The sequence below is a fragment of the Zootoca vivipara genome, chromosome 17 (assembly GCF_963506605.1).
Source record: "Zootoca vivipara chromosome 17, rZooViv1.1, whole genome shotgun sequence".
Lineage (NCBI taxonomy): Eukaryota > Metazoa > Chordata > Lepidosauria > Squamata > Lacertidae > Zootoca > Zootoca vivipara.
In genome coordinates this window covers 31,546,781-31,560,001 of record NC_083292.1, presented here as the reverse complement: position 1 = coordinate 31,560,001, position 13,221 = coordinate 31,546,781, and the positions used below count along the sequence as shown (strand labels likewise).

The 13,221-nt window shown below is 48.0% G+C and overlaps 1 protein-coding gene across 2 annotated transcripts in view; it reads left to right on the top strand.

Annotated features, from left to right (window-relative positions):
• Window positions 1-13,221, top strand: part of GANAB (glucosidase II alpha subunit) — a 33,959-nt gene that overhangs the window by 10,336 nt on the left and 10,402 nt on the right. For both annotated transcript variants that reach the window (XM_035098183.2, XM_035098185.2), the window contains 11 exons: window positions 2,404-2,503; window positions 2,885-2,978; window positions 3,244-3,340; window positions 3,586-3,766; window positions 5,773-5,926; window positions 6,707-6,942; window positions 8,459-8,585; window positions 9,948-10,027; window positions 10,136-10,279; window positions 11,698-11,794; window positions 12,704-12,805. In XM_035098183.2, coding sequence (XP_034954074.1) covers window positions 2,404-2,503; window positions 2,885-2,978; window positions 3,244-3,340; window positions 3,586-3,766; window positions 5,773-5,926; window positions 6,707-6,942; window positions 8,459-8,585; window positions 9,948-10,027; window positions 10,136-10,279; window positions 11,698-11,794; window positions 12,704-12,805 — 1,412 coding nt within the window. The remainder of the gene's footprint in view (window positions 1-2,403; window positions 2,504-2,884; window positions 2,979-3,243; window positions 3,341-3,585; window positions 3,767-5,772; window positions 5,927-6,706; window positions 6,943-8,458; window positions 8,586-9,947; window positions 10,028-10,135; window positions 10,280-11,697; window positions 11,795-12,703; window positions 12,806-13,221) is intronic.

The window sequence follows — 13,221 nt, the reverse complement described above, 5'->3', positions numbered from 1 at the left end:
GGGAGTTGTAGTCCAGCAACCTCTGGAGGGAACCACATTGTCTGCCACTGCTTAAAGGTGCTGCAATATTCTTCTCTCTGTACATAATGCAGTTAAAGGACTGTTTTAAGAGTGCCATAGCTGGTTGCCACATCTTTAGAATATGGTGGGTGGCAACGCTGGGCAGGGGTGGAGACCCTGTGGCCCTCCAGTTGTTGTTAGACTCCCAACTCCCATCAGCCCTAGCCACCATGGCCAATTGTTAGGGATGCTGGGAGTTGTAGTTCAACAATGTTCTCAGGCTCCATCAGCCCCAGGCAGCATAGCCAATGGTCAGGGACAAAGGGAGCTGAAGTCTAGCAGCATCTGGTGGGCAAAAGGTTCCTCATCTCTGGTTTACTGCCATGTAACATGTGGAGAAAGTATTGCTATTGTACCTGCAATTTCCAGGCTGTGCTAAGCCTAAGAGACCAGCCTTGATGTCAGATCCAGCTTTCTGATATGTTTCTTATGGTCTCGCAAAAAAAGCAAAGAAAACAAATGAAGTGAAATTCCCGAATGTTTGTCTTTTGAAGCAAAATGTGCCAGTGTAGGAGACCAAGGCCCATTTTGCCGCTCATTCCGTATAGTGCATTTCTAGTAGCAGAAATGTTGGACTTTTTCTTGCCTCTTTTTCTCTGTGCTGGTTGGTATCGGGAGGTTGCTGCTAATAGAAATTGTTTCATATCGGAGAGGGCGCTCACACTTTTAAGTCCTTGCCAGAAGAACATGCTGATGGGCTGCTTGCTGCTGTCTCCTTTCTCTGGTTCTGTGTAGACCATGTTTAGTCCTAGATGAGAGCTTGCGTACTTCCAAACCCAGGGCCCTGTAGGATTCCCTTTAAACTCACACACCGTGCATCGGGGGTGTTATGTATGGCTTGATGACAGCAGTCCAATACATAATAAGAGCCTTCCTTAGATCTTTTTCTCCCTTAAAAAGTACATAGAGTTGAAACTGGAAGTTGGAAGAAAGCTCCATGTGCTTTTTAAGTCTTAGATTAATTCTGCTATATGTGACTTTTACCCAGATTTCTCGGAAAAACAAGGTCCGTATGTGTGTGCTTTTCTCTTTCTGTCTTGTTGGGGGGGGGGCAGGGGGAGAGATCCAGCTGAGGGGAGAGAGAAGTGGCCAGCGGAAGACCCTCACTCAAAATTCCAGATGTGCCCCCAGACATTAAAAAGTTGATGTGCCCCAGTCTAAGGGGGAACCATTGGCCTTCTAGATACTGCTGGACAACAACTCCCATCACCCCTGACCATTGGACCACAGTGGCTGAGGCTGCTGGGTGGGCCACAGATTCTCAAGCCTAAGTGAAGACCTTCACTCACACACACACTTGCATGTAGCGGGCAGTTCCAGTCTCTCTGAGAAGTGAGTGTAGTTTTCCAAAACCTTGGAATGCATTCCATACTGCTTACCTGCCCAGGGGGACCCCTTGGCACATCTGCTGATGAACCCATATGCGTTTCAGGGGATATCTGAGTGGGCAAGTGCTCTGATTGTTCAAGGAGCCAGCTGTGCTTGTTTAGGGTGCTGTCTTGTTTGTGTGCTATCTAGCTGTTGCAGAGAAGCAAAGACCTACCCTCAATACTATGCTGCAATGCATATCAAAAGCACTCATTCCTATGACTGACAGATTCCCCGTCACCCGACCACTGTAAGACCTCTCAGGCCACAACCCCAGGCACACTTGCATCTTGAAGTGCAAACTCACTGAACACCACAGGGCTTGCTTCTGAACTGACATGCATAGATCTGCCTGGTTTAGTTGTTTGGCCGCCTGGGTTTTCATCAGCTGCTTGTTAGATGTGCAGATGAAGAAATAACATCTCTAATGAGAAAACCACCCTTGCAAATAAGCCTAGAGCAGACATAGGCAAACTCAGCCCTCCAGATGTTTTGGGACTACAACTCCCATCATCCCTAGCTAACAGGACCAGTAGTCAGGGATGATGGGAATTGTAGTCTCAAAACATCTGGAGGGCCAAGTTTGCCTATGCGTGACCTAGAGGCACAACTGCAACCCCCCCCCTTCTTCTTTAGGTGCAGGACGAAAAGTGGCCAGTCCAAAATGGGATTGGCAACCATTTCCAAGAGAGAGCCCAGCGGGTTTGGAGCTGAGGGAACCAGAGCCTGGTTTTGCACTGTCCTCTGCCCCACAGCTGCCCACACTTCCCCTTCCCTTGCTAACTGGCTGGGCTGCGAATTGGTGTGTGCTGTGCTGCTTGTAGTGGACTAACGGTTCCAGCATTTCATTTGGGCTAGGACAAAGTTGGGATTTTGGTTTCCTTTTCCTTTCAAGCTGCCTGGATGGGGTCATGGGGTAGGTGGGGATACTAGGGCTGAGCCTTCCTTTCTCCCCCCTCCCTTATTTTCTTCCAGAGAACCACCAAAGGAACCAGCATCAGAAGGGGAGGGGGCTGCTGAAGCCTCAGATGCCCCTTTGTCAGCGGAACAGGAGTCTACAGAGAAAACCGAGCAGGTGAGCACAGGGTGGGAAAGGTGTTCACCCGCAGTAGCAGTGAGGAACTGTGGGCCTCCCGATGATGGGGTGCTCATCGACATCAGATTCTTCACCCCTGCTCTGCAAGGAATAAGGGAGCTGAATGCTGAACCATAATGTTTGTGAAGTGAACCACAGTCATGCCAAGCCATGGTTTTTAATGAAGTGAATGAGCCTCTTGGGCTCACTCACTCTTCTCCCAGCACTGCTCGGAGGACATCAGAAGCTTCCAGTTCCAGTTTTGCTTAACCACAGTTTGTTGGATCCCAAGACTGAGAAGCAGTTAACAATAACTCTGGTTTGCGTGAAGCACATCGACTTGAAATGGTGGCTTGAATTTCCTTTGTGTTATTCTCGCAGGGTGAGGAAGCACCCAAAGAGGCTAGTGAGACAGAAGAAGAGCCAGGATCTTGGGAGGAAACATTCAAGACACACACAGACAGCAAGCCCAATGGTAAGTCCTGTCAAGGAAGGCAATCCGAGAAGCATTTTGTTACTGCCCACTTGGGTTAACAGACCATGGTTTCAGATCCTGGTTTAGTAGCCTTTTGCAAACCATGGTTTGTTGCCAGTGCTTCCAAACCCTGCTTTGGTATTAAAGTGTAAGACACTTTAATGCTGCTCCACTTGCCTTCTTCCTAGCCCCCCCCCCTCTTTCTCACTCATTCTCTCTCTCCCTCTCCCTCCGTCCCTCTCTCTCTCTCTCTCTCATTCTGCAGGTCCAACATCCGTGGGGCTAGATTTCTCGTTCCCGGGTGTGGAGAACGTGTATGGGATCCCAGAACACGCAGACTACCTCCGGTTGCGAACCACTGAGTAAGCCCTGGGGCCTGACAGTATTGTTAGCAATGGTGGTGGGGTTCCCTGTGCACGCCCCCCCCCCAATAGAGCTTAAGCAGTTGCAGGAGGGTTGTATGTGTGTGCCCTAGAGATTGGGGTGTGGGGTGTGTGTTCCTTTCCTGGGCGCCCCAGATGGTGTCACGAGTATCAGGGAGGCATCCACTCCATTGGATTCTCCCTGCATTTTCCCCTACTGTTTCTAATTGCCAAATCCTTGGCAGGGGAGGGGACCCATACCGTCTCTATAACCTGGATGTCTTCCAATACGAACTTTATAACCCCATGGCTCTCTATGGCGCTGTTCCTGTCCTGCTGGCCCATAATCCCCAGCGCACTCTGGGCATCTTTTGGCTCAACGCGGCGGAGACTTGGGTGGACGTCACCTCCAATACAGCAGGCAAGGTACTGTTTATCCAAGGGCACATCACCCCTTTTACTCCTTGTGTAAAACTTGTTTCCATTCCTGCGTTGCAGCGTTTCAGGGAGTAGGACTAGATGACCCCCACAGTACCTTCCAACTCTACAGTTCTGTAATTCTAGAACAAGGAGATGGCTATATTTTTCCTCCACTGTCGGCTGCAGTATTCCTCCGAATACCAATTGCTTGGAATCACAGATGGGGAGAGTTATTGTCACGCTCCTGACATGCTTTCAGGCTTCCCAGAGATCTACATCTGTTTGGCCACTATTAGAACAGGATGCTGGACTAGGTGGGCCTTTGGCCTGGTCCAGCAGGACTCCTCTTATTTCATCCCTAGCTGAGACACATCGCACGCACCTGTATGAGACCCAAAGCAAATTGAGATTTATTGACTTATTCCTCATCCAGCTATAATGCAAACTATAGGCCACATATGCACTGTACATTCAAAGCACTGTGATACCCCTTTGATGGTCACGGCTTCCCCCAAAGAATCCTGGGAACTGTAGTTTGCTAAGGGTGCTGAGAGTTGCGAGGAGACCCCTGTTCCCCTCACAGAGCTGTAGTGTAATTCCCAAAGTTCCCAGGAAAGATGGATTGATGGTTAAACCAATCTGGGAATTGTAGCTCTGTGAGGGGAAAAGAGGTCTCCTCTGCTCCCTTTACCAGTTCCCAGGATTATTTGGGGGAAGCCATAACAGCAATACCATACAAGTGGTGTTGTAGTGTTTTGAATGAATGGTGCTGATGTGGCCATAGTTTCTCCTTCAGTTTCTTCTTCCAGGGTTGGTTGGTCTCATCTACTTTCTTCAGAACTGGCATCTCTCATAGTGGGAGGAGCCTCTCCCAGTTTCAGTCCTGCCGACTTTGAAGGAACAGAGCTGACAGCCCTTAATCTATTGCCTGTGTGATGTCCACAATAGCTAGCTAGGATGGACATTTCATTTGCCTCCCTGACCCATGTGTATTTCAGTGGCAGCTGAAAAGGGGATGAAGCGCAACACCTTTGGCAATCTTCCCCCTGCTGCTGGTAGCTTGAAAGCGATCCTTATTGGAAGAGTGGCCATTTTGCCACACACAACTGAAAGCTGTGTGTAAGCTCCCCTGGCAAAGTGCCTTTTATCAAGCCACACATACACACCCCATGCAAGCCATTCTGATTACCCCACAATACTCGGATGTCAAGTGCACTTGGCGCACCCAAACCCGGGAAGGAGGGGGCAGGCAGGTAGATGCCCAGGGGCTGACCTGGTTCAGGTTGTCATGGCAAAGTGGCCTGCTGCAAAAGAGGAAGACAAAGACAATGCATGAAAGCTTATTTATGTAAAGCCAAACTATGGTTTGTTATTCCACCTGAGCTGATTGAACAGTTTGTCACCAGATAATAATATAATAATAATTATTTATTATTTATACCCCGCCCATCTGGCTGGGTTTCCCCAGCCACTCTGGGCAGCTTCCAACCGAATATAAAAAACAGTACAGCATCAAACATTAAAAACTTCCCTAAACAGTTGTCTTCTAAAAGTAAAATAGTTACTTATTGCCTTGACATCTGCTGGGAGGGCGTTCCACAGGGCGGGTCTTTCCCATAGGGCTTAGTGGTGCATTGCGCCAGGGCGCCAGCAAGTGGGGGAGCTGCGTGGCTTTTCTGGCGGCCTCCCTTTTCACTGCCTGCCTACCAGCTGCGCCCCGCCAACCATAAGGCTGGCGGGCGTGCAGCTTTCCTCCCAAGCCTCTGTGGAGACCACTCTCCTCCCGAGGAGGCTTGGGAGGGGTACAACTTCACTCCCAAGCCTCTGCGAGGATCACTGTCCCGCAGCGGCATGTGGGAGAGTTGCGCACCCCCCCCCCATGGCTGGCAGTGCACAGCTAGGGCCACCCCAACACTATCCGTGGTAATTTGGGGGCGCTGGGCGGATATTTGCACCCTGGCACTGCATCTGCTAAAGACAGCCCCATTTGTCACCCCCAAACTCTTTCACAGACTCTGTTTGGGAAGATGTTGGATTACATGCAAGGAGGAGGCGAAACTCCACAGACAGATGTTCGCTGGATGTCTGAGAGCGGGATCATAGATGCGTTTCTCTTGCTGGGCCCTACGCCCAATGACATCTTCCGGCAGTATGCATCCCTCACAGGTGAGTGGGACGGAGATTGTGTTTACTCTGCTTCTGGAGGAAACTGGCTTTAAACAATGGCAGGGATTATCTATTTCCTTTTTTCTTACCGTACTAGTCCTAAGAGTAGACTGAAGTCAATGGCCATGATGTAGTCCTTTTTTATTATTTTTACTTTAAGCAAATAAATTTTGAGTTTATCCAATAAAACAGAAGACCCCCAAGCACATATACAAGTATGTAAATATCATTAAGCTTCTGCTACAATCAAATAAAGACTTATTTTCATAAAGGTCCTAACAGTATATGTAGACTAGCATTCTCTTAAAAAGGCTCCATTTTTTCCACAAAAAGCAGGTCTGTCTCTCCTTTGTGACCCTTACTATATTTGTTAATTTTATAATAACAATAATTTTATTATTTCTACCCTGCCCATCCAGCTGGGTTTTTCCCAGCCAATCTGGGCAGCTTCCAGCACATATAAAAACTTAATAAAATGCCAAACATTAAAAACTTCCAGATGCCATTCAACCATAGATGCAATATCCCATACTTTTCTGTTCTGTTCCTTCAAACTGGGGGCTCTCATATTTTTTCCAAATGTGACACTTGTTCTGGCTGCAGTCAAGACTAATTTTCTGTCCCTAAGTCCATTGCTTTCAAGGGGTTTGTTTTGAGTTGTCGACTTAGTTGGGGGCTCCAGGACAAAGTGGGCCCAGCAGTCTGACAGCTTTTCTCTAGCCCACCCTCTGCGGGCATGAAGATGGGCAGGTGTCCTCGGCTGACCTTCCTTTCTCTCAGGGACCCAGGCCCTTCCTCCGCTCTTCGCCCTGGCCTATCACCAGAGCCGCTGGAACTACAATGACGAGGAGGACGTGAGCACAGTGGACAATGGCTTCGATGAGCACGACATTCCATACGACGTCATCTGGCTGGACATTGAGCACGCTGACGGCAAGCGCTATTTCACCTGGGATCCCAACAAGTTCCCCCGCCCCCGGGAAATGCTTCAGGGCCTGGCAGCCAAGAGGCGCAAGGTGAGGTTTGAGGATACGTCCCCAGCTCTTAAGTTTCCCTGCAGGGACCCCATGGTCATCTGATGTGTGCCAGACATTAATGACATGTAACCATGGGCTAGAGCCTGGGGTGGGGAACCTCAGGCAACAATGCGGCCCTCCAGGCCTCTCTAACTGGCCCCCGGGACTCTCTCCCCAGGCCACACTCCTCAGTGGCCCTGCTTTGCACTGCAGATATTTTTGTCTGCCTGGAATGGGGCCTGCAGCTCTGATCATCTTCTTCCTTCCCTGGATGGGGGATAGGGAGGGGTGCTTGAGTACTGTACGAACGTAAAATTAATATTGCTCCGCCCATTTTTGCATCTGATCTGGCGCTCCAGTGGCATGTGTCCCTCGGAGGGTTACCTAGAAGGGAATGTGGTCCTAGTGCTGAAAATCATCATCATCATTTTTAATTTGTATACTGTCTTTCTATCTTACAATACTCGAGGAGGTTTACAAGCTGCAGACACAAAAAATGTACGTCTTATAACAATCTAATGCAATACAAAAATGTGATAATAAAACATAACTTTAAAATAGGCAACCTACATCAAAAAAGTAACATTCAACAATCATTAGAATAGTATTAAATATTAGTAATAACATATAAAAGTTAAACAGAAATCCATTCAACAGTTACAAAAAATAATTTCTAAACTATAATCAATAAAACAACAGCAAGCCACAGTACATAAAATAATACAATGCAAATTGAGAAGCAGAGACTAGAGGGTGGGGCAAGGCAGGTGGAAAGAGGCCTTGCCTGATGGAGTCTCCCCTCACCTGCTTCCCTACCCCTGCCTTCTTGTTGGCATCCACCTGTCCAGAGAGGCAATGCCCCCAGGGGTGAATTCAAACTGCTGTTTTAGCAACTCAGAAGTGACCTCCCTGAGGCACAAGCCTGGACAGGGTGTCTGGAGGTCCTGGGCTTCCCAGAAGACAAGACCCTCCTCTTGGGCTCTCTGGTGTGGTCCAAAGGAAAACAGAGCAATACACTTGGCTGCAGGAGTTGCCGGAGGGAGGCGTACGAGGCGTCATCCCACCATTTAAGGGACTCCACTCCAGATTTGTGTAGGGTTTACTCCTTAGCTTTTTCTTCTCCCAAAGATTTCCTGCAAGGCAGCGGAGGCTTAGGATCAGAGTTTTCCTTCTCCTAGATGGGCTACCTTCCCAGGTGGACAAGCCCCACCTACCCTTCACTTCCCTCTACAGCACATGCAGAAACCACCTTATTGACTGTCAGACCCACTATTGGCATCGTCTGCTCAATCCTCCAGAGCTTGTCTTTACCTGCAGGGGAAGTGCCTAGCTCACTGAGGGTTTGAGACCCATCCAGCTTCAGTGCCCTGCTTAGCAGTCTCCGCTGTCACTTGCAAACCCAGAATAAATGACGCAGAGGAAGACAAACCATTTGAATTTGGTCTTTCTCAAGGCAGGGGGCAGTGCTCAGCTCAACCACTTTAATCCCTGACCACCCTGGTTTTTCTCAACTCAGATGGTGAGCATTGTGGACCCGCACATCAAGGTGGACAGTGCTTATCGAATCCACAACGAGATTCGCTCCCGGGACTTTTATGTCAAGACAAAGGACGGCAGTGACTACGAGGGCTGGTGTTGGCCAGGTGAGGAAAGTGAATTTGGTTGGTGAGGCAGGAGACTTGTTTTGATGTGCTCCTGGCGTTTGGGGCCTGCCCTGACTGGCAGTCATGTGGGTCGGCCCTCTTGAGTGGCAAACCCTTGAGTGCCATGAAAGGGCAGAGGATTCTCAGGTTTTGTTATACATTATAGCAGCGGTCAGAATTTTCCATGGGAAAAGCTGCAAAGACAATAGTAGGTTTGCTTAAGGAAGCTGAGAGAACAACTAAGTATTGTAAAATGAACAGCTATGCTTAGAGACAAAGAAAGATTTAGAGAAGCTATAAATGGTTGGAGTCTAGTAACACAATATTTAAAGAAACCTAAAACAATCTCAGGAGAAGGAATACATCACAAGTGGCCCTCCTGATGTAGCTGAACTACAGTTCCCATCATCCCTCACGGTTTGCCACACTGGCTGGGGCTGATGGGAGCTGGATCCAAAAACTTCTGCAGAGCAGGCACCACATTGACTACCCCTGGAATAGATTGTATGCATTTTTAAATATAACCTACACCCACCCACCCCGAAATGTGGCTGGATTATGGCCAATATTTAATTTTGTAAATACAGTGGTACCTTGGTACTCCAACAGCTTGACTCTTGAACAAATCGGCTCCTGGATGCCGCAAACCCAGAAGTAAGTGTTCCGGTTTGCAAACGTTTTTCGGAAGCTGAACATCCAACACGGCTTCCACTTGAGTGCTTGAAGCTCCTGCAGCCAATCGGAAGCTGTGCCTTCGTTTTTGAATGGTTTCGGGAGTTGAATGGACTCCCAGAATGGATTAAGTTCGAGAACCAAGGTACCACTGTAACTGATTATTCAGTGGCAGTTTAAAAATATATATCTGCTACATAACATGGGTGCCCAGGGATTGACCAGGGACAGCCCGCGATTGACCAGTAGATCGCGATCGACCGGTTGGACAGGCCTGCTATATAATATTTAGGCTATTAAGTAAATCTTAGGAGATCTTGAAAAGCAAACCACTCAGAAATATGCATACATCTACCAACAGTTCTATAACAACAATTTTACTGATTTGTGTTTCTTAATATATTTGCACTGTATTGATTATTTAATTGTTTATAGTGCACAATACATACTGTTTATCATAAATTTTATATACAGTACCGCTTGACTATAGAAAACCTCAATGAAAGCAGTTTACAGAAAAGAATAAAACAGCAAGATTAGTAGTAAAAACATAGCATTTTTAAAAACCAGCAATAAACTAAAAGCACATCATTTTATTCTGCTTTTTTTTAAAAAAAAACATCAGGTGTTTAATATTTGTTAAACCAAAACGGAAGGGTTTAGCCTAACTCTTTGCTTCCTTTTGCCCAGGCTCAGCAGGCTACCCGGATTTCACCAACCCAGAGATGCGTGCCTGGTGGTCCAGCATGTTTGGCTATGACCACTATGAGGTAGGCAGGTGGTTTACCTCTTAAAAGGAGGCCTCTCTTCAGCTTTGGCGCAGATAGCCCTTCTTGGATCCTCCCCGCCAATTGGCTTTTCCTCTCCTTCGGCTTCAGGGCTCCATGGAAAACCTCTACACCTGGAACGACATGAATGAGCCCTCCGTCTTCAACGGCCCCGAAGTGACGATGCACAAAGATGCAGTGCACCAAGGGGGCTGGGAGCACCGTGACATTCACAACCTGTATGCATTCTATGTGGTGAGCGCTGCCTTCCTTTCCTACTCCCCCTTTCTGGGCCAAGAAAAGCTGAAGTCCACGACATGACCGGTCTGTTTACAAATGAAACAGCTTTTGCTAGCTTGCTCCCCTCCAGCGCATCTGGGGTTGATGGGAATTGTAGTCCAAAGCATCTGGAGGGAACCAGGTTGGTGAAGGCTGGTTTGGAACATCTCTCTCGTCTGGTCTTCCAAGGAACTCAAGTGGGCTGGGAAGTAGCTCAGGATCTGCAGGAAAGATCGCTGGATGCTTGCGGACGTATTTCTTATTCCCATGGCCAGTGGTCAGGGTTGACGGGAAATGAAGTCTACCAGGCAGAGGGCCTTCTCGGTAGTGGCGCCCACCCTGTGGAACGCCCTCGCATCAGATGTCAAAGAAATAAACAACTATCTGACTTTTAGAAGACATCTGAAGGCAGCCCTGTTTAGGGAAGCTTTTAACATTTGATGAATCATTGTATTTTAATATTCTGCTGGAAGCCATCCAGAGTGGCTGGGGAAACCCAGCCAGATGGGCAGGGTATAAATATTATTATTATTATTATTATTATTATTATTATTATTATTGGTAGGGGGTGGCACAGGCTTCTCCTCCCTGGATCAGTGTGGTGTAGTGATTAGAGTGTCAGACTTTGACCTGGGAGACCCCCTAATCCCCACTCAGCTGTGAAGCTCTTGGGCAACCTTGGGCCAGGCACTGTCTCTTGACTGGGCCTACCTCAGAGGGTGTTGTGAAGACAAAATGGGGAGGAGAACCATGGATGTCACCTTGAGTTCCTAGGAGGATAGGTGGGATAGTGAATGAATGAATGAGGTCACCTAGTAAGCTTTGTGGCTGAGGGAGAGTCAATCCTAGGTCCCTCTGGTCTAAGTTCTAACTGCTAGAGCACATTTGAGGAAACTAAGCAGGCATGAATCTGATCAGTACTCTGGATAGGAGACAGACAAATCATAACTTCTAAAATTTGTGTTAAATTTAAGAGTTGGATAAATTACAACCAATTAGGTTGTTGCATTCCCCACACAGATTGGTGTAATTCTTCTTCTACATAAAAATGATTGGTTACAGTTCTGCACACTTTTGTTAGTCATGAGGAGGGGCAAGGCGGTGAGCCAAGCTTCTCAGATTTCAACAGCCCCGCACAGGAATCCAAGCATGTATAGCCATGAGGACCAGAAGCTTGCTTTATTTATTTTTTTAAAAAAATCCACGAAGCAGAATTCTGCACCTGGAACCACATTCTGCGTTCCGTCAGAATCATAATATATATACATGTGCCATATTCTGTTTGAGGAGGGAGGCATGGGCTGCAAGGTTTCTGGGCTTGGGTTCGGGTGTTAAGTTTGATCACGGTTTGAAGTGTCCCCATAACACTTCTTTTTTTCCCCCACTGCCGGCAGCAAATGGCAACAGCGGAGGGGCAGGTGAAACGGTCGGGAGGCTTGGAGCGTCCGTTTGTGTTGACTCGCGGCTTCTTTGCGGGCTCACAGCGCTACGGTTAGTGGTGCATGAGATGGGAGGAGGGAAGAGCCATTGCTCAGTGACAGAGCACCTGCTTTGCATGCAGAAGGTCCCAGGTTGGGTGGTCCCCCCCCCCCCCGTGGCATCTCCAGGTTGGGCTGGGAAAGACTCCCTGCCTGAAACCCTGGAGAGCTGCTTCCAGTCATTGGAGACTGTCCTGGGCTACCTGGACTGATGGACTGGCCCTGTACAATATGGCTTACTATGCAGCAGGCCTGTGGGAAGAAAGGCGGGATATATTTGAAAAATAAACAAGACAGAGAAACTGTAGAGTTGGAAGGGACCTCGAGGGTCATCTGGTCCAACCCCCTGCAATGCAGGAATATTTTGCTCAAACTCACAACCCCGAGATCAAGAGTCTCATGCTCTACCCATTGAGCTTTCCCAGCATGAAAACAAGCAGCTGATAAAAACAAGCCAGCAGGTCAGGGTAGTTTTAAAAACATGGCACAACATTAAAATAAAAAAGAACCAGTCTGCCATGTAAACTCTGCCACAGTGGTTATACCAATTCAGTAAAGACTATTAAGCTAAAAGCTCCTTAAGAAGCCAGGTATGTGAGTGGAGGGGGCAAGCATGCAGACTGTAGGCAGGCTTCCAAGGCAGGGCTGAGGACACCTTTGACCTTCCAAATGTCGTTGGACCCCCAACTCCCATCAGCCCCTGCCAGTATGGCCAGCAGTGAGGGGTGATGCAAGTCCAGCAGGTTAGGGTCACAGGTTAGCCTCTTGTGCTCTAAAGGCTGTCATCAAGGAGTCAACAAAGCAGGCCTTCCTGGGGAGGGAGTTTCAGAGCCCAGGTGAGGCCACAGGAAAGTGGCAGGTTAAGAGATGATCTGTGCACAGGTTGTTCACTATTGCACCTTCTTGTTGTCACCCTCTTTAGGGGCTGTGTGGACCGGTGACAACGCAGCGGAGTGGGACCACTTAAAGATCTCCATCCCCATGTGTCTAAGCCTGGCTCTTGTGGGCATCTCTTTCTGCGGAGGTAAGCCCTGCCAGGTTCAGATAACCCGTGTTGAAGAAGTTGGTCCGTGGCTTAATAATAATAGTAATCGTTAATATGGCACCTCTGAATGATCTACACATTTGGCCTACTTACCATGTAGCACTAAACTGTGGTTTAATTCTTCATGGATGAGCCTCCATAAGTCTGCGGGAAGCATCAGACTCCTTCACACCCCCATCTCCTCCCCCTTCACGGCAAGAAAAAGGACATACACCGAGTTAGAATCTCAGCTTGGTGTTACATACAAACCAGGAGTCATGCTTTACAGGAAACAATGGTTAGTTGCTGAACAAGCCAAATTCAAACCATTGTTTGCTGGAAACCGCGACCTGAAAATTGTACAAGCTACTAAGCTGAGATTCATTGAAAGTGAAACTGAATTCAGCAGAAGATAT